Raw genomic sequence first — 23149 nt, 5'->3', positions numbered from 1 at the left:
TAGTCTTCAACAAGAATCGGACATTCAACAGTGTGTCATACACACACAATTTTGAATTTCGCTTAAAAGATACATAACCTGAGAAAATGAATATCAAGCAATTGTTAAAATTAATGGTTTTATATTAAGAAAACACAGATCAAAATGCACACGAAAATTGATTCTAGAACTTTTACAATTTATTGTGATTAATGCATCTGACTGCAAGTTTATTCAAGTAAGACGCAAAAGACCCTCCTATCAATCAATCTGGAGTCGAGTCATGAACATGCAGCTCCCAAGTTCATGAAAATAAATTGATGCATAACTGTGACAAATGCAGTATGCATGTGCAATTTAAATAAAGGCTAATCTTGGCCACATCTCAGTCATATATACTGAAGAAAATACACAGCTCAATGTAAGTTAAATTACATATTTATGCGGTAGAATAGATATAATCAACATGTGTTTGTATATTTGGTGCTTTTGTAAGTGATTTTCCAAATATTTTCTCACCCTGGTTACATATTCCATATATTATAGTCATACATTGATTATTTCTGAGACAACATCTTATTTTCGTACCAAACCATTGGTAAAAGTTATAATTGCAACAACCAATGAGAAATTTCACACTCTGTCTGTTATCTTTTTATTTTTATTTCAAATTTTTAAATGACTGCACTTCAAACATTAAATGAGCAAAACAAATATTTTTTAAAAAGAAATTACCATGGTATTTCTTTTTTGGTCCAAAAACTGTTTACGAGTTAAAAACACCCTTTACTTAGTCGTATCAAGGTTAATTTAAATGTCTTTTAAAGCCAGTTCCCATATTCCAGTAAACAAGCTGAATATTTTGGTACTTGTATTTAATGCTATGTAATATTGTCCTGATGATTTAAATCACAATTAAATCTTTTCAAACATGCTCAGGTTACAAATTGGATAGGCCTTTAGGCTCATTGAAAATCAATGTAAATAAAATTTGTTCACAAAGCAAATGCTTTTTTCCATTTCATGTTCAGAATACATGTATATCACAGAACAGGAAACAAATGTATTCTTCACTCTTTTCAACAGCACTGCCTACATGTCAAGGACAGTATTCAAATTTGCCACTTGATAAAGTCAATACAGGAACAGTTAATATGATGTAAATCTCAGCAGGAAGAGCTCAAATTCAAATACCAAGGTAGACACTCCAATATTGACATGGTACATATATACTCTTAACCAATCGAAACTTGCATTACCCTGAAGTGTCAATAATGGTTCCCCAAACAGGTAAATACCTACACGAGTATATAAACACCTGTCACTTCAATTAAAAATTACAAACTCATTTGATCTTGTTTGTTTTCAGGACTTCATATAATGACGTGTTCTTTGTGTTAACATTAGTTTAATCCTAAATTATCACCATGGTTATAATATTACCTCCTTTTTCTTTTGTTTCTCTGTAAATTGTATTATATCTACCTTTAAGAGTTACTTGTAACTATCAACCTGCTACAGCCATATATTTATATATTTAATCTCTACCTGATTACAGCTATGTATAATCTCTACCTGATTCCTGATTACAGCTATGTATAATCTCTACCTGATTACAGCTATGTATAATCTCTCCCTGATTACAGCTATGTATAATCTCTACCTGATTACAGCTATGCATAATCTCTACCTGTTTACAGCTATGTAAAATCTCTACCTGTTTACAGCTATGTAAAATCTCTACCTGTTTGTTTACAGCTATGTATAGTTCTTACCTGTTTCTGCTATATTAACCCTTGACCTAGCTGTTACAGCTATATATAACCTCCTCCTGTTACAGCTATGTATAACCTCCTCCTGTTACAGCTATATATAACCTCTAGCTGTTACAGCTATATATAACCTCCTCCTGTTACAGCTATATATAACCTCCTCCTGTTACAGCTATATATAACCTCCTCCTGTTACAGCTATATATAACCTCCTCCTGTTACAGCTATATATAACCTCCTCCTGTTACAGCTATATATAACCTCCTCCTGTTACAGCTATATATAACCTCCTCCTGTTACAGCTATATATAACCTCCTCCTGTTACAGCTATATATAACCTCCTCCTGTTACAGCTATATATAACCTCCTCCTGTTACAGCTATATATAACCTCCTCCTGTTACAGCTATATATAACCTCCTCCTGTTACAGCTATATATAACCTCCTCCTGTTACAGCTATATATAACCTCCTCCTGTTACAGCTATATATAACCTCCTCCTGTTACAGCTATATATAACCTCCTCCTGTTACAGCTATATATAACCTCCTCCTGTTACAGCTATATATAACCTCCTCCTGTTACAGCTATATATAACCTCCTCCTGTTACAGCTATATATAACCTCCTCCTGTTACAGCTATATATAACCTCCTCCTGTTACAGCTATATATAACCTCCTCCTGTTACAGCTATATATAACCTCCTCCTGTTACAGCTATATATAACCTCCTCCTGTTACAGCTATATATAACCTCCTCCTGTTACAGCTATATATAACCTCCTCCTGTTACAGCTATATATAACCTCCTCCTGTTACAGCTATATATAACCTCCTCCTGTTACAGCTATATATAACCTCCTCCTGTTACAGCTATATATAACCTCCTCCTGTTACAGCTATGTATAACCTCCTCCTGTTACAGCTATATATAACCTCCTCCTGTTACAGCTATATATAACCTCCTCCTGTTACAGCTATGTATAACCTCCTCTTGTTACAGCTATGTTACATACCCTCTACCTGTTTACACATTATACTATATCACTTTTTTATCTCAATGTGTAAAAGTGAACAACTAAAACTACATTATAATCCTCATATCTATTGTTACTGAACAGAAACGGTTATAAAAGTTGCCAACATCAAAAGAGAAAACAGAAGACTATCAGCATAGTCAATGGCTTTTCAAGTTTCAAGTTGGCAATTGAAGACATCTGTTAACAACCAGACTGTATATGATATATAATGGTTCGATGAACTTTTCACAGACCTTGCTCGATCTGTTGCCCGGCCAATATAGCTGCCTCCAGTCTCCTACGTGACATGTTGTCTGTGGTATCCTCAGCGCTTAATGTCCTCTGATATATCGTCTAGATGCTCCTGTTCCGATGTGTCCCAAGTGTCCTAGGTCCTCTATTTCCTTGTCGGAAATAAACGAGTGTGAGCCAGCCTCACATGTCCATACGTCAATATCAGTGTCGGGTCTCAATCACGCCCTTCTGCTGCTACACAGTCATGTCAGGGTTGCTTAGCTCTCCGCTGATACACACATTGTATGAAAAGAAGAAAGTGAAAAATTAATTCAGGATGTCAGATAAGACAGAATTCATCCATCTGCAAATTAAAAGTTAAGGTGTATTATGTATTCATACAGTAGGTACATTCAGGTGATTAATAATGGCACAAGCCATTGCCTCCAATTTAAATGGAGCATTTGCAAAAGGAAGTCAAGTCATTAAGCATAATGAGGTTTTTCTAATGTGAATGCTGCTTTTGTGATATTTAACTGAACAACAGTGAATTATTTCCATTGCATGCATTTCAAAACCATTAAGCAGCCATGTAAATACAAAGACATTCAGAAATCTATTGTAATTCTCTACAGATGTACATATTATCAACAATGAGCTCAATCCATTTTCCTTTTAACTAATCATTAAGGTCTACCATTCAAGATATAAATAATTGATCAACTAACAGCTATTTTCCTGATTAGATTTGGGACCAATGCCTGAATCTATGATATTGTTCAGTTATTGTCAGTAATTTATGTGGGATCTGAGACTCCAGTGATCACCTCAGCGATTCCCAGAGGGAGGCTGGACACCACTGACCTGCATGATGGTTACATTTTACCTTCGTGACTGATATGTTGGTCGTAAGAGCTATAATAGGGCAGACGTCTTTGATCACAGTGATACTGAATGAATTATTGATTTATTTTTATTTTTTATAGACCACGAAGAATCTCTTGTGACCGTAATAAACCATGTTTAACTGCATGAGATTGATAGAGAATATCTAATGGTTTCCAGTTGAATACCATATATTTCATAAGTATGGCAGAATAACAATATTCTTCACAAGTTCAAAGTTTGAATGAAAGTATGGGTATATTCTGTCACAAAAAATGGAAAATACAAAATGGTAATCAATGGGGAAACCATTAAATTGTTTATTTATTACATTTTAAAACTACCTACAATGACGAAAAATATTACTGCAATTGGGGATTTCATAGCAAAATCTTTGGTGCCTTATACAGTATTCTAATGATGTCAAGCTTAACAACAAGGCTGTGTGCCATTTTGAATTGGCTATTCAGCACAATTCTGATGTATTTTACTATTATTTTGTGAGATGATTTGCTTACATAAATTATATACCGTCGCTTCATCTGCATTTGAATAGAAAATTGAACTCCAGCTTTGAATGAAGTGAATATAAAGTGCTGTTTTGATTGATCAATACCAAAAGTGATATTATCACAATTTGGCAAATATCACTTTGATATCTGCCGCAGTATTAAAGTTATCAGTTTTACCAAGTTCATTAATGAATCTCATATCTCATTTAATATCAGAAAAATAATATCAATTGTTTTATATCCTTAAATGAAAGAGAGCCAACATAATGTTTTCATACAATGAAAAAATTACATCATGTCACAATTTTCCTCACTGCAGCATCAGAACATCCTCATTACATGTGGAACGGTTTATAAGACAGAGTTTGTTTACACCTCTTTTTTGCCCATGGCAGCTCTATCATACATGCACAGATTGGAGAGAAACCGTCATTCATCACCAGTTCTATCACATAAAACGTAGGTTGGCACCTATTATTGGCGAGCAATCAACAATAGAGCAGGGAGAAGGGGAAACATTTACAGAGAATACGGTATACCCATTTTTCAAACACTGTTAAATTTTGTATGTTTATAATATTCCTCAGTATTTCCTTAATAAAACTTACCTGAGTTTTTATCTTATAAAAATCCATATATAGCAGAAAACAATATATTATAAAAAGGGGGTCCCACTTTTGACCATATCATAATAAACAATTTGTTTGCTTAGTTAAGGAAAATATCGGTACATGGGGAAAAAATTATAATAAGCACGCAGTTTATCATAATAACCGATATCATAATAAGTGGATTCCACTGTATAAACTTATATAAAATCAGATTGAGAAGTATTAATTGGATTTCCCAATTGAGGACAAGTGTTCATGCTGAACAATATGTCTGGCTGTTACTGTAGAGGACAAGCCACACACAGAACACATTTAAACATGGCTCTGTGACTGTAGAGGTCAAGTCACACACAGAACACATTTAAACATGGCTCTGTGACTGTAGAGGACAAGTCACACACAGGAAATGATTGGCTCTGTGACTGTAGAGGCCAAGTCACACACAGAACATGATTGGCTCTGTGACTGTAGAGGTCAAGTCACACACAGAACACAGATGGCTCTGTGACTGTAGAGGCCAAGTCACACACAGAACATGATTGGCTCTGTGTCTGTAGAGGACAAGTCACACACAGTACATAATTGGCTCTGTGACTGTAGAGGACAAGTAACACACAGAACATGATTAGCTCTGTGACTGTAGAGGACAAGTCACACCCAGTACATGATTGGCTCTGTGACTGTAGAGGACAAGTCACACACAGAACACAGATGGCTCTGTGAATGTAGAGGACAAGTCACACACAGGACATGATTGGCTCTGTGACTGTAGAGGCCAAGCCACACACATAACATGATTGGCTCTGTGACTGTAGAGGCCAAGTCACACACAGAACATGATTGGCTCTGTGACTGTAGAGAACAAGTCACACACAGAACCGATGATTGGCTCTGTGACTGTAGAGGACAAGTCACACACAGAACATGATTGGCTCTCTGACTGTAGAGGCCAAGCCACACACAGAACATGATTGGCTCTCTGACTGTAGAGGCCAAGCCACACACAGAACATGATTGGCTCTGTGACTGTAGAGGCCAAATCACACAGAACACAGTTGGCTCTGTGACTGTAGAAGCAGAGTCACACAGAACCCAGTTGGCTCTTGATCTGTGACTGTAGAGGCAAAGTCACACAGATTACAGTTGGCTCTGTGACTGTAGAGGCCAAATCACACAGAACACAGTTGGCTCTGTGACTGTAGAAGCCGAGTCACACAGAACCCAGTTGGCTTTTGATCTGTGACAGTAGAGGCAAAGTCACACAGAACACAGTTGACTCTGTAACTGTAGAGGCCAAGACACACACAGAACATGACTGGCTCTGTGACTGTAGAGGCCAAATCACACAGAACACAGTTGGCTCTGTGACTGTAGAAGCCGAGTCACATTGAACACATTTGGCTCTTGATCTGTGACTGTAGAGGCCAAGTCACACAGAACACAGTTGGCTCTGTGACTGTAGAGGCCAAGACACACATTGAACATGATTGGCTCTGTGACTGCGGCTGGCTCTGTGACTGTAGTGGACAATTCAAGTTACTCAGAACATGACTGGCCCTGTGACAGAACATGATTGGCTCTGTGACTGTTATACACACAGAACATGATTGACTTGACTCTGTGGTTTGTGATAATCAAACCTCTATACTCCTCCATTTAACTATGAAATTAAATGGAAAATTTACAATACATTTGTATGTAAATGAGCATTTAAACTGTACATTATGTGAGATCAAGTGTCATGTTACCACACAAACAAAAGTGCCTTTACAAATTAGGTTTTTTATTACAGGTAGATGTTGACAGTATAAATTCATCAAAATGGACAGAAAAAATGGAGAACATCAAACTGTGACTGATACCTTTTTCACTAATTTAAGAAAATGCTTTACTAAAATTGAAACAAGGACTTTCTAAATATGAAAATATTGAATTTTAGAATGGACCTAAGCATGAACTAGAAATCAATAAATACATTTTTTTTTTTATGTAAATTTGTAATTCAGCTATTGTCATGTGAATCAAATATCGGATCTGTTCCATGTTTTGTTTGGTACAATACATAATGGTTCCCAATTTGTTGCAGACAAAAGACACTATGTATATGATGAGAAAGTCTCAGCATTCTTATAAATTTGTATAAGTTAATAGATAATATAATAATCAGTGAAAACTCTCTCCTTTAAAAGACACAACCAAGATGGATATTAATTAATAGTGAAAGTCAATGAGTCACACCTTGTTTTAGCACACAATATTTTTATAAATAATAGTAGTTGGACAAATAGATAATGTACTAAACATTTTAGACACAAAATACTTTGGTTGCATAGAAGTTATGTGCTGTGTGAACATGCATATAGTCAAAAGTCTACAGGTATATCTTCCACAATAATTTGGATTCTCCTTAATTTACAAAAAAACTTGAACCCAATATGCAAGAGGTATTGGTCAAAATCAACATATGGTTCTGTTGGCAATACATCAAGCTTATCTCAAATAAACACCTATATGTGTTATATCTGCCCAAATAAAGATATTTGTATGTAAACAAGACTGAGAGCTCAATCATTGCTGTGTTATATAAACGTCAATATCGGGGCGTAGCAAACACAAGATTCCTTCTGACTTGGTGACTGATCAAGGATAGCATTATAGTAAAGTGATCAATTGAAAAATTCCGATCTGCAATAGTTATGTAAGTCAAAATGCAAACACATAAGGATTTCCTGCAAATGCTGTATAAATGTTATGCAAAGCACGAATATACTACGTAGTTTAATCCCTGCAAATCTGTACATCTGAATTTTGATCAGCCCATTAGCCAGCTTGTAAGTGACACTTCTGGATGTGTAAACTGATTATTAGTGCACTAATGGTTTCTCTGTAGTTATTGTATAGGTGATCGGACAACTTCGGTTAAGTGTATGCCTTAGTACAGATACTACTATCATGATTATACACATTTAAATTACAGTGAACTTTCCACCACACTGTTTCATTCTGTATGAAGCATACTGCAGATCATACAAACCTGATAACGTAACTTACAATATGTCTTCCACTTGTTTACTGAATACTGGTCAGAAATTGGACTTTCGATTTGATGCCAGAATTGAGATGGTATGTTTTCAAGCATGTTTTTCTTTTGAATCACTTCAAGTAACAAGGATGTAAACATGTTTCGTACTTTTATTATTTCAATTCTTTGATTACGAATCAATATTTACATGAACCCACTCAGACTGTAGTACAATGCCTACAACATGATAGCTAGACCACTCAACTCAAACCAACTGTGACATTCCTTTTGTTAGCAACTAATAACAGGTCAAACAAAGGTTTGTTTAACTTAAATTTGATAGCCAAAAAATATGAAGGGATCAATGAGTGAGTCCTTATACAGTCCTACAGCCTACAGTCAGCTGAGAACGGAGTTAGGCTAGCTACAGGTCAAGAGTTTCCCAGTGTACAGGCCAAAAGTCAGGCCACTGGTTAAATGTTCCCCAGCGCTACAGGCCTACTACAGTCCTACAGCCTACAGTAAGGCTAGCTACAGGTCAAGAGTTCCCCAGAGTAGCCCTCAGGCCACTGGTTAAAAGTTCCCCAGCGCTACAGGCCTACTACAGCCTACAGTTAGGCTAGCTACAGGTCAAGAGTTCCCCAGAGTACAGGCCACTGGTTAAAAGTTCCCCAGCGCTACAGGCCTACTACAGTCCTACAGCCTACAGTTAGGCTAGCTACAGGTCAAGAGTTCCCCAGTGTACATAGGCCAAAAGTCAGGCCACTGGTTAAATGTTCCCCAGTCCAAAATTTGGGCCACTTGTCAAGAGTCCCTATCAAATTGGTCAAAGAACCTTTCATTATAAATCTTAAATAACCTTGCTGTAATCACACAGGCTACTGTGTATGACTCATCTAACACTGTACACAACTCAACAGTTCTTTTTTTATCCCTCCAAACCAATGGTACCAGTTGGAAATATCAAATACATTAAAGTACATTAACTTTGTAATTACAAGCGGTCATATAACTAATGTGGTTACCTAGAGGCTATATATTTTGACAGCTTTAATATGTATTGTATATATACAAATTGACACAAAATTGATCAATTACTTAGCATATATAGGTGAACGACCACTCAACAGTAGTTTTGAATTTTATATTTTACAACAGTAACAGCATATTGACTGAAAATTGGAAACATTTAAAGCTAAATTTGACTTACCTGGTCGGTGAATTGTTGGAATGGGTTTACAGACCTGGTACATAAAGTATAAAATTGTCTTTATAGGTGTATCAGAGTTATACAGGTGTGTACAGGGTGTGTATATCACTATCACAGGTGTGTATACAATCGCCCCAGTCAAGACATTTAGATAATCAACAAGCACACACAAGAAAATTTTGAAGAAATTCTACAACTTACACTGATTAAATTTAATAGAAAATTCCTAGTAATTGGAACCTTGAAGGACGTATCCATCGGTCACTCAATTAAACAGAAATAAACACCTGTATTGCCTCCTTGTTGTTTGTAAACAAGACATTACAAAAGACGACTAACCAACCATATACTTCTCTATAATTCTTTTCTGATTGACTATGGTTAAACAATTATCTACCATGAAGGAGAACTAAGCAGTTCATTATGTGTCCAGTTATTCCTGTTACACGCTCGGACATGTGGTAAAAACTTTTATTGTTATCAATGTATTTTAATCTTCCATTATCATTAAAAATATTATCAGTGTAATATTATATTTTTTTCACGCACTAAATACATTTACTTTTAATTTGCCCCAAATCCATATTGCTGACAAATTTGACATACTTCTGCTAAAAGCTGACATTAAGCACCATCAATGAGCTATCCTGAAAAAATTATTTCTGATGCTGAGATAACCACTTTTAAAATGAGAAGTTGATAGTTTACTATCATATTTTTTACAACAGTCATGAATATTTTGTATGTGTATAATCTCAATCATGTCCCTGTCAGTACTAAACAATCTATTAACAAATGAAAGCTTGTTGGTGGTTCTTATCAACAATGTCAGCTTCACCTTTATCCATGTAAGAAACAGGTCATCATATTAGTTACACAGTATATATAATACATGGTGTACCATGTACTGGAACTAGACAGTTTGAGGTCAACCTAACCATATTCATACATGATGAACCTAAATGTAGGTATGTACCAGACAGTAGTGATACATGGTTCACCATGTATGTATGAACCAGACAGTAGTGATACCTGGTTCACCATGTATGTATGTACCAGACAGTATTGATACATGGTTCACCATGTATGTATGAACCAGACAGTAGTGATACCTGGTTCACCATGTATGTATGTACCAGACAGTAGTGATACATGGTTGACCATGTATGTTTGTACCACACAGTATTGGTACATGTTGAACCATGTATGTATGTACCAGGCAGTTTTGGTACATGGTTCACTATGTATTTATTGTATGTACCAGACAGTATTGGTACATGGTTCACTATGTATGGTTTGTACCAGGCAGTAGTGATACATTGTTCACCATGTATGTATGTATCAGACAGTAGTGCATGGTGAACCAGGTATCACTACTGTGTGGTACATACAATTCATACATGGTGAACCATGTCATACATGGTGAACCATGTATGGTATGTACCACACAGTATTGGTACATGGTTCACCATGTATGGTAAATAACAGCCAGTAGTGATACATGGTTCATCATGTGTTTATGTACCACACACTGACACAGTATTGGTACATGGTTCACTATGTATGTATGAACTATACAGTAGTGGTACATGGTTCACCATGTATGTATGTACCAGACAGTATTGATACATGGTTCACCATGTATGTATGTATCAGACAGTAGTGATACATGGTTCACCATGTATGTATGTACCAGACAGTATTGATACATGGTTCATGATGTATGTACCACACAGTATTGATACATGGTTCACCATGTATGTATGTACCACACAGTAGTGGTACATGGTTCACCATGTATGTATGTACCACACAGTAGTGATACATGGTTCACCATGTATGTATGTACCAGACAGTAGTGATACATGGTTCACCATGTATGTATGTACCAGACAGTAGTGATACATGGTTCACCATGTATGTATGTACCAGACAGTAGTGATACATGGTTCACCATGTATGTATGTACCAGACAGTAGTGATACATGGTTCACCATGTATGTATGTACCAGACAGTAGTGATACATGGTTCACCATGTATGTATGTACCAGACAGTAGTGATACATGGTTCACCATGTATGTATGTACCAGACAGTAGTGATACATGGTTCACCATGTATGTATGTACCAGACAGTAGTGATACATGGTTCACCATGTATGTATGTACCAGACAGTAGTGATACATGGTTCACCATGTATGTATGTACCAGACAGTAGTGATACATGGTTCACCATGTATGTATGTACCAGACAGTAGTGATACATGGTTCACCATGTATGTATGTACCAGACAGTAGTGATACATGGTTCACCATGTATGTATGTACCAGACAGTAGTGATACATGGTTCACCATGTATGTATGTACCAGACAGTAGTGATACATGGTTCACCATGTATGTATGTACCAGACAGTAGTGATACATGGTTCACCATGTATGTATGTACCAGACAGTAGTGATACATGGTTCACCATGTATGTATGTACCAGACAGTAGTGATACATGGTTCACCATGTATGTATGTACCAGACAGTAGTGATACATGGTTCACCATGTATGTATGTACCAGACAGTAGTGATACATGGTTCACCATGTATGTATGTACCAGACAGTAGTGATACATGGTTCACCATGTATGTATGTACCAGACAGTAGTGATACATGGTTCACCATGTATGTATGTACCAGACAGTAGTGATACATGGTTCACCATGTATGTATGTACCAGACAGTAGTGATACATGGTTCACCATGTATGTATGTACCAGACAGTAGTGATACATGGTTCACCATGTATGTATGTACCAGACAGTAGTGATACATGGTTCACCATGTATGTATGTACCAGACAGTAGTGATACATGGTTCACCATGTATGTATGTACCAGACAGTAGTGATACATGGTTCACCATGTATGTATGTACCAGACAGTAGTGATACATGGTTCACCATGTATGTATGTACCAGACAGTAGTGATACATGGTTCACCATGTATGTATGTACCAGACAGTAGTGATACATGGTTCACCATGTATGTATGTACCAGACAGTAGTGATACATGGTTCACCATGTATGTATGTACCAGACAGTAGTGATACATGGTTCACCATGTATGTATGTACCAGACAGTAGTGATACATGGTTCACCATGTATGTATGTACCAGACAGTAGTGATACATGGTTCACCATGTATGTATGTACCAGACAGTAGTGATACATGGTTCACCATGTATGTATGTACCAGACAGTAGTGATACATGGTTCACCATGTATGTATGTACCAGACAGTATTGATACATGGTTCACCATGTATGTACCACACAGTATTGATACATGGTTCACGATGTATGTACCACACAGTATTGATACATGGTTCACCATGTATGTATGTACCACACAGTAGTGGTACATGGTTCACCATGTATGTATGTACCAGACAGTAGTGATACATGGTTCACCATGTATGTATGTACCACACAGTATTGATACATGGTTCACCATGTATGTATGTACCACACAGTAGTGGTACGTGGTTCACCATGTATGTATGTACCACACAGTAGTGATACAAGGTTCACCATGTATGTATGTACCAGACAATAGTGATACATGGTTCACCATGTATGTATGTACCAGACAGTAGTGGTACGTGGTTCACCATGTATGTATATACCACACAGTAGTGATACATGGTTCACGATGTTTGTATGTACCACAGAGTATTGGTACATGGTTCACTATGTATGTATGTACCAGACAGTATTGATACATGGTGAACCATGTATCTATGTACCAGACAGTAGTTATACATGGTTCACTATGTATGTATGTACCAGACAGTATTGATACATGGTTCACGATCTATGTACCACACAGTATTGATACATGGTTCACAATGTATGTACCAGACAGTATTGATACTTGGTTCACCATGTATGTATGTACCACACAGTAGTGGTACATGGTTCACCATGTATGGTATGTACCACAGAGTATTGGTACATGGTTCACTATGTATCTATGTACCAGACAGTAGTTATACATGGTTCACTATGTATGTATTGTATGTACCAGACAGTATTGATCCATGGTTCACGATCTATGTACCCCACAGTATTGATACATGGTTCCCAATGTATGTACCAGACAGTATTGATACTTGGTTCACCATGTATGTATTTACCACACAGTAGTGGTACATGGTTCACTATGTATGATATGTACCACACAGTATTGGTACGTGGTTCACCATGTATGTATGTGTATGTACCAGACAGTATTGGTACCTGGTTCACCATGTATGTATCACACAGTAGTGGTACGTGGTTCACCACGTATGTATGTACCAGACAGTATTGACACATGGTTCACGATGTATGTACCAGACAGTAGTGGTACGTGGTTCACCACGTATGTATGTACCAGACAGTATCGATACATGGTTCACGATCTATGTACCCCACAGTATTGATACATGGTTCCCAATGTATGTACCAGACAGTATTGATACTTGGTTCACCATGTATGTATGTATGTATGTACCACACAGTAGTGGTACATGGTTCACCATGTACATGGTTCACGATGTTTGTATGTACCACAGAGTATTGGTACATGGTTCACTATGTATGTATGTACCAGACAGTATTGATCCATGGTTCACGATCTATGTACCACACAGTATTGATACATGGTTCACTATGTATGTATGTCCCAGACAGTAGTGATACATACATACATGGTGAACCACGTACCACTACTGTGTGATACATACATGGTGAACCAGGTATCCCTACTGTCTGGTACATACATACGTGGTGAACCACGTACCACTACTGTCTGGTACATACATACCTGGTGAACCATGTACCAATACTATGTGGTACATACCATACATGGTGAACCATGTACCAATGCTATGTGGTACATACCATACATGATGAACCATGTACCAGTACTGTGTGGTACATACATACACGGTGAACCACGTACCAATACTGTCTGGTACATACCATACATGAGGAACCATGTACCAATACTGTGAGGTACATACATACATGGTGAACCTTGTATCACTACTGTGTGGTACATACATAGATGGTGAAAGACGTATCAATACTGTCTGGTACATACGTCGTGAACCATGTATCAATACTGTCTGGTACCTACATACATGGTGAACCATGTTCCAATACTGTGTGGTACATACAGAAATGGTGAACCACGTACCAATACTGGCTGGTACATACAATACATGATGAACCATGTACCAATACTGTGAGGTACATACATACATGGTGAACCTTGTATCACTACTGTGTGGTACATAAATACATGTGGTACATAGATCGTGAACCATGTATCGATACTGTCTGGTACATACATACGTGGTGAACCATGTATCACTATTGTCTGGGACATACATACATGGTGAACCATTTATCACTACTGTCTGGTACAAACATACATGGTGAACCATGTATGTATGTACCAGACAGTATTGGTACGTGGTTCACCATGTATGTATGTACCACACAGTACTGGTACATGGTTCATCATGTATTGTATGTACCAGACAGTATTGGTACGTGGTTCACCATGTATGTATGTACCACACAGTAGTGATACATGGTTCACCATGTATGGTATGTACCAGACAGTATTGATACATTGTTCACCATGTATGTATGTACCACACAGTATAGGTACATGGTTCATCATGTATGGTATGTACCAGACAGTATTGGTACGTGGTTCACCATTTCTGTATGTACCACACAGTATTGGTACATGGTTCATCATGTATGGTATGTACCAGACAGTATTGGTACGTGGTTCACCATGTATGTATGTACCACACAGTAGTGATACATGGTTCACCATGTATGTATGTACCAGACAGTAGTGATACATGGTTCACCATGTATGTATGTACCACACAGTATTGGTACATGGTTCATCATGTATGGTATGTACCAGACAGTACTAGAGTAACAGGTCACTATATTGGTATGTTGTGCACCATGTAGACCATGTATGTATATATCAGACAGTTTGAATGTAAACAACAGGTCCCCATATCAGTACATGGTGCACCATGTAGACACACCATGTAGACACACCATGTAGACCTTATGTATGTTTATTGTATCAGACATTTTGAGTGTGTAAGACTGTAAGTGACGGGTCATGATCATCATATTATATAAAATATATCTTGTAATTATTTTACAACAATTATGAAACAAATTCTTTCAAATTATATTGATATCACTCTTGTTGGCCCTGTTGTTAGTGAGCAGGGGGGTCTTAATGTAGGAAGAAAGGAGAGTACCCGAGAAAACCCAATTGGTTGGGCAGGTGACATGTACCATACATTTCTGCATCTGATCGGGGAATCAAACCCCAGCCACCTTGTTGATAGGCGAGTGTGCCTAGGCTATCCACTGTGCCATCCAACCATTATATAGTAATCATATTGATACATAGCACACTATGTACCAGACTCTGGTGGAGTGCTAGTAACAGATCATGGTATTGGTACAATGGTGTCACCTTATAACTGGCTGTAGCACATCACTTTTAAGGTCTAGAAACCTCCAAATTTGAGTGCATGATAAAATCTGTTTTATCTCTGTATGATATGGTCAATGGTAGCTGAAGACACCATATAAATTGCTATAAAAGTGCCAGCCTTAATATTGACAGTGCTATAAAAATGGAGATATCAAAAGTCATTTCAACTTATTTAGAGGTAAATGTCATTTTAGTTTATGAATTCCATCCAAAAATCATTGACTTTTCACAACCTGTGATATTGATTTTATAGTGTTACCCACATATGAATGACAAATTAATGATATATACTTAGATATGAAATGTGATTTATATTTGTGCTTCAGCAATAATTCAAACGTTATTGACAATAAAACACTAAAAAAAAACACTAAAATTTAATATATATAAAATGAGTAAGAATGTTTCAATGGATCTGATATGCCTCAACAAATACCATACTGTTATAGCATTGACAGTGTTTTGTAACAGATCTACAGGTATATCCAGGAAGTCGGTACTTATTTTTACACTAAAACTTCACTTACTCTACACATTTTACTGTAATGAAGAGTTTGGAGTTTCTAAATGAAAAGTTAAAATAAATTTATATACACTGTATATATATATGTGTCATGTTATGTAATAATTAATTGATAAAATATCACTTTAACACAATTAATCATACCAAAGAAAATAATTCCATTAACTGCAAGTTAAAAATGGTTTAACAATAAATTCTCTAAAAAGAAAAGTTTTCAAATTAAAACAGAGACTATGACACTGTAAATGTACAGAGAGCATACAAAATACTGTACTGTAATATACACAGGCCCTTTAACAAACACGTAACACAAACACATACCCTTCTCATTGGCAAACAATAAACAATGATTGTGTTCAAAGTTTGATAATTATCATTAGTGTAGCCTAAGCAAGGTCACATGTGTGGGATTAATGTGGACTTGTTCAGGTCTATCAATTAAAGTGATGTTGTAATTAGAAAGGAATGACAGGGAAATTAAAGAATAACTTACCTTCTCTGTTTAACCTTTATCAGGAGACCGTGTTCCTGTACCTATATAAATCTGTGAGAGCGGTGTTTTTTAACCACCACGTATATAGAATAGATCCTGTTCTAACAAATTGTTGAAGCCAATTGAACTTTAACAATTCTACAGGTGAGCATTTGCATTTATTTAAAGGGAGCGCTATTTTGAAGTGACCCGTTAATACCTTCAGATTGTGTTGAGGATAAATTTAAGTCTGTGTTTATACCGGTAGACGGTCCCGTGGTCACAGACCTAAATCGTACTGCACAGGTATGAACCTGTAAGCTGAATCGTGTATACCTACCACTAATCTGGTCTTAGACACCCATCAATCTTTCAATACCAAGTATGTACACAACAATTTGTACAAACCAGTACCAGTGAACACATGTTTTTAATATAAATGTTTTGTGGTATTTCCTATCTGGAATATATGGGACAAACATGACATTTTGCCTTCTGACCAGTACAAATCAATTATGCATTTAACTAACGGTATACACATTATTAATATTGTGGACAATCGCAACATTTCTTGATTTTAACGTCTGTTTAGAGGAAAGTTGAAAATAAATGAAATTTTCCAAATTGATCTACCATTCATTAGACAAGGTAACCACAGTAACAAAGGGGGCAGCTTTTTTCTTTCACATTCAAACACTCTGTGCTCTTCCATAATGACCAAAAAGAGTGATAATGTAAGTTTATACTTGTTATGCAGTAATGTTGCTAAAATATATGATTTCTTTAAAAAAATTAAAGGGCAGGATCGAGTCAAGAGGGAAGCTTCCATTTCTATGTATAAGAAATTGATACAAATGACAGACCAATATTGTGAATTGTATTATTGTCAACTGATAATATAAATACTTGACACTTCATTCTCTGACCTTGATAAGTAACTTGGTCTAGAAATGTTCATTGTACATTGTATCAATGTATCTAATCCTATGATCAGTTGATCTAGAAATATGCACTGGTCATAAATCAATACATCTATCAGTTGATAGAATTGTTTGTACACAACACTAAAGAGCTGTTACTAAATACAGAGAGATGGATGGACACTCAAAACAATTTTAACATCTGTGTTTTTTATTGTGCATTTTTTTTTTTTTTTAAATACTGATTTTAAAATAAACCTGACAAATTAAGTATTCATAATTAATAATTTGTAATTCATGGTCCCAAATCTCCCAACAAACTTCTGTCAACCAGATCGAGGCCCAGTATTGCTCACCTGGATATTTAAGCACTCATTGCAAAATATTCTCAATAAGGTAAAAGGTACCAATTAATGGATCAGTTACGGTCTATATCCATTTCTCAGTTCCAGAGAACAGGCCACTTAAAGTAATATGGTCAAATAGTGCTTCTTAAATACTCTGCCCCTCCATATTTGTACTTCTTTTTTATCCCCACCTCCTAAGAATGCTTCAGACAAATATAGTTAATTTCTATCAAATGGTTCTAGAGAAGAAGTTATTTTAAGCAATCTAGCCAAATATCCTCTTTTTTGGTTAAATTCCAATCAATGGTTAAGAAGAAGTCATTTTAAAGAAACAGATGAAGGACACGTAAGATAACACAATGCAACCCATCGTTGATGGACATATAAAAAACATCACATGTGGTGAATAAAAATTTCAGAAATGTGTTGTGATACAAATCAAGTGTTACAATTTTATAGAGAGCCTTCCATATTTTTGTCAATCCCTATTGCATGTATCAAGAAGAAATATATGTTTTTCTTTAAAATACTTTAATAAAGATGTACAATAGACTGGTTTCCTGGTGACATGACATCACAGACATCACATGAAAATATCTTCAACTTGTGAATTTTTACAAACAGGCTAGCTCTTTATTACCACAATCAACTATAATCTTCAGTGACAGCACTTAAACCTTTTGAAAAGAAAGGCACCCAGTAAGTGATAAATTTGATTACCGACAGAAATATCATTTTGTGAAATTAGTCTGTAAACAAATTGAAGTCTCTTCGATCTTTTGCTTATTTTGATATAAAAACAGGGTTAATCCGGCCAGGGACACTAAACTTGTATGGTCTTACATTTATACACGGTGAAATCAGAGAGGGATAAGTCCCTGACCGTTCTCAGGTATCCAATAAACCAAGAAAACCACTTGGTGCTTATACATTCCTTAATACGGTACAAATATGTCCAGACAGATATTCAATGCATTTAATCACTTATACATGCCCATGCTAAAAAAAGGTACAGTGTGGCATGCCTATTTCATGCCTAAAAGGTGCCTAAAATGTACCTCTACTTCTGGGGTATTTTTTAAGTATACCTCAAATGTGCCCCGTTTGGACTCTAATTTTATCAATGTGCCTCAAATGTGCCCCATTTGGACTCTAATTTTAAAAATGTGCCTCAAATGTGCCCCATTTGGACTTAGGTCTCTTCCACATGCCTCAAATGTGCCCCATTTGGACTCTAATTTTATCAATGTGCCTCAAATATGCCCCATTTGGACTTTGATTTTTTTAATGTTCTCCATTAGGACTTATAGATTTCTTCCACATGCCTTAAATGTACCCCATTTGAACTCTGATTTTTCACATGTGCCACTTTTAGACTTTGATCAGATTTGACATATACTTTTAATGATATTTTTTTTTATATAAAATTAACCATCAAAATGTCTTTTTTGAATGCCATTTGCAAAATATAAATTATATGACAAGCTAAACGAATGAATAAATAAACTTGAATTCTGTGAATTTACATGGTCTAATTCAGAGACATGTAAAGCCACGTATCTGTCTTATATAAAACAGCCATCTTACTCTGCATGTCATGTTTGAGAATGTAATGCTTATAGTCAGGTTATGAAACTCGATCAATATGCACAGTCTAAAAATTTAGAATTGGGGCAACATAGATATAAGGTCTATTTGATATAGATTTCTAATAGACTTACAGAAAAGTTTCACAGACCAGACCATAACAAAGAACATTTTACTTGGTCTATAAGTAAATAACTCCAGTAGACCTACAGTGATTCTATAGTGATTGTCTATGGGTCTACCATTATGTTGTGACAAATATGACATTGTATGTACAAATTCATTAAGTATCTTGTATCAGGAAGTGCAAAGTTTACCTACAGTTCTTGTTAACAACATCAAAATATTTCAAAAACAGAAAAGAATCTGCAATTAAATACAACATACAGATATGCATATAAACCAGGCCCAAAACTGACTGCATATAACCAATCCCGGAGCGAACTATTAATTATATATAACTGTTCTAATGGAATGTAAAGTTATTAAATAACCAGTAGTAATAGTTAGTAATATGAAGCCCATGAACCGCAGTTTATTTCACTGTTATGGTACTATAATCGCCCCACGGTGAAGTCATCTATTTTTGTTCTTTTCAACTTCAAGTTCATTATAAAAAAAGTCACTTTTCCTTTTATTGAATTTTTCCAATTTGTTGATCTATATGTGGAAATATCAGGAATTAGGTATGGGGTGGAAATTTTAGGGTTAGGCATTGGTTATTCACTTTATGCATGGAGTCAAATAAAGTCTAGCTTCAACCATGAATTTTGTTATAATCATGCAACTCTTTTTGCCAGAAAAGACTGTCTAATGCTCTCTTTGATACTAATACTTTTTAGAAAAATATGAACGATTCGATTGGATCCAAGTGTATCAATATGCTAATCATTTGACATACTGCATGTTGAATACTTTATAGGAGACTGACATGTCAGGTTTATAATTTATGGATCAAATTATTCAACCCCATCAAAGAAAACAGAAACAGAAATGTTACTTTTTCTAACATTTGAAATCATCAAATAAACACAGCCACATGTCATGCACACTGGAACTGGTTGATTGCATGGAAAGGGCTATAACTCTGTAGGACATGGCAATATGACAAATAATGTTGTATCAATTCAACATTCAAGGCAAAACACAAACATAATCTTCAAACCTTCAAGCTTATAAAATGAAGTATTCAAGCATTTTCACCCTTTCTTGGGGGGAAAGAGTGAGAGCATATATTTTGTGTCAAATCCCCTGTCCCACATTCTCAATAAAAAGTGCTGGGTTATTTTGCTTCAAAAATGTCCTAAAAAATTTCATAATTACTTTTTATTACTTGATGTGGTTAGATTTTTTTTTTATAATTTCTGAAAATTCCCAAAACTGTGAAAAACATCCTGCTGTGAGACAAAGGTACATGTACTACTTGATCTTTTAGTATTTAAGTCCTTTACTAAAAACAATAATACCCGACTGAAAAAAAGCCTGTGAAGCAATTTTTTGTGGTAAATTTTGCAAGTATTGAAGATATTTCATTTGAATTAAGTTTAACAGATAACTGGTTCCCTTCTAAATAATTTAACAGAAAAAATGTAGCACCATTTAACGAAACCTATCCCCCATATTCCAGTATCTATTAAATACCACATGTGTCCTCTACACGCTGAGATCACTGCCTGTACCCTACTATTTTTGTATTTACCTTTATTAACCTCAAGTGATCATGTTGGCCAGGTGGTGAGTTTATGCTCTTGTTGGTCTTATTCAAAATCAGTCTTTACTGTGCATGCAACTAATGATGGTTGTATTGTATAAAAAGTCTAGCTGACTGGGTACACATATACAATGCCCAAAGTTGGGGGTGCGCAGAATACATAAGTGTAAGCAATTTCAAGTTTTTTCATGAAAAGATCAACGATTCTGGCAGACCGCCAACTTGGACACGAGATAATCTCCCTTGGTACAAGGAACTTTTTGTCCTTATCCTTCCAGTCTGAGTTAAAGTTGCTCTTGAACATGTTAATAGAACTTGCAGTCACAGTTGATTCTGATAATGAATATTTGATTCTTTGAACTGATGTGTGATGTTATTCCATTACTCCAGAGGTGCCTGCATCAGCTCTCTGAGCTGAGTGACGGTTTTTGGGGGTATTGGCTTGTTTTTAACCTGCCTGTCCAACTAATACCACAAATCTGGACTGTATGGTAGCCAATCAAGAAGTAGTACATTTTTTGGGGGCTGGAAAAGCATGACACACTCTTGCGCAAATGTCCCAATGTGTGGCCTATAGCTGGCATTAATATTGTCTTGCAGGAAGGTTAGATTTCATTGATGGATAAGAGTAATGATGTTTGGCTAGAGGAATGATTTACAAGTTGAACTGCTTCATAGGTGGGTATGCCCAAGATGCTTGAATTTTGACAATGTTCTTAAAAATGTACAGCAAGGTTTTGTATTTGGGTTTTGCACAAAGGAGCCAGCACCCTAGGCTTATGAGTGCCCAGCGCAATCACTACCAAATTTAAATGAAATGTTTGATATTTTGAAATTTGTAAACAAATATTAAGGTATGAGCCAAAACCAAAGTTGCATTACTTTTTTTCCATAAGTATAAATACAAATTAAAATACTGATCACTTAGATAACACAGGAACCTAGCTAGTACAAATCTTCTTACTTTGTGCGGCAAAAAAAATGACTCTCACAATAAGAATTCATTTTTTTACATAACCGTGGATCTAGCAGACACCTTACCAATCAGGTCAGTGTCCAATGATTACCGAGTTTTCATAATTTCATCTGTGCATAAACTACAATAATCATCAACGATTAACAGGTAATTAAATTAAAGGGGCCAAAAAGGTTGTGATTCTCCTATTAAAAATTATTGCACCGCTTGTCTCCTTCTCAGAAGTTTTTCTTATATCTATAGAACTATGACAAAGAGAAAATAACTAAAGAGGTAACTAGGGTGGTGGGTATTTTTTCATCAATACCGGTATATACAAACACAATTTTATGAGTCCTTTGATTTGGACTGATCATTTACTCGTAGAATGGGTATATTGATTTAAGGCATGATTTATAACTAATCAAGTCAGAATTAATTGGTAAACACTTAAACTACCCATAATACTATTGATTTGTAACCGAGTGTTTCAATATTATGTGACGCATGGATGTGAGCTCTACAATGTATCATTGATTGATCCATGTACATTCAGCGGCCTACATTCAGCTCAATTTCAAGTGACAGTTCATGGCCGGCCGGCATGGTGTTGTGGGCTAGGTCGAGTGTAACTGATAACACATGATGATCGTCTTTATCGCTTTCGCAGAGTGTTAAATCCAAATGTTTTAAATACTATAAAGTACTTACCATTCAATCTGCCACATATCACACCTGCGTCTCGTTGCTGCAGACGCTAGCCGTATTTCCGCAAGTGCGCGCGCAAATAGGAAGCTTTTATCAA

General features: G+C 36.0%; 1 protein-coding gene across 3 annotated transcripts in view; it reads right to left on the bottom strand.

Annotated features, from left to right (window-relative positions):
- The window catches only part of LOC110464237 (WD repeat-containing protein slp1-like), a 38054-nt gene extending 14926 nt beyond the window's left edge, over positions 1 to 23128 (bottom strand). Inside the window, exons 1-3 of one of the 3 annotated variants that reach the window (XM_021519344.1) lie at positions 16846 to 16992; positions 9246 to 9279; positions 3026 to 3294 (exon numbers count right to left, since the gene is read on the bottom strand). In XM_021519344.1, coding sequence (XP_021375019.1) covers positions 3026 to 3080 — 55 coding nt within the window. In that variant the 5' untranslated portion in view covers positions 3081 to 3294; positions 9246 to 9279; positions 16846 to 16992. Of the gene's footprint in view, positions 1 to 3025; positions 3295 to 9245; positions 9280 to 16845; positions 16993 to 23055 lie in introns of those variants that run through there. The other 2 variants (XM_021519343.1, XM_021519342.1) reach the window with 2 other exon arrangements.
- Between the last annotated feature and the right edge of the window lie 21 nt (positions 23129 to 23149).

This window comes from Mizuhopecten yessoensis, unplaced genomic scaffold, assembly GCF_002113885.1.
Source record: "Mizuhopecten yessoensis strain PY_sf001 unplaced genomic scaffold, ASM211388v2 scaffold10975, whole genome shotgun sequence".
Taxonomy (NCBI): domain Eukaryota; kingdom Metazoa; phylum Mollusca; class Bivalvia; order Pectinida; family Pectinidae; genus Mizuhopecten; species Mizuhopecten yessoensis.
The sequence above is the reverse complement of the archived record's forward strand: the minus strand, read 5'-3'. Positions and strand labels throughout refer to the sequence as shown.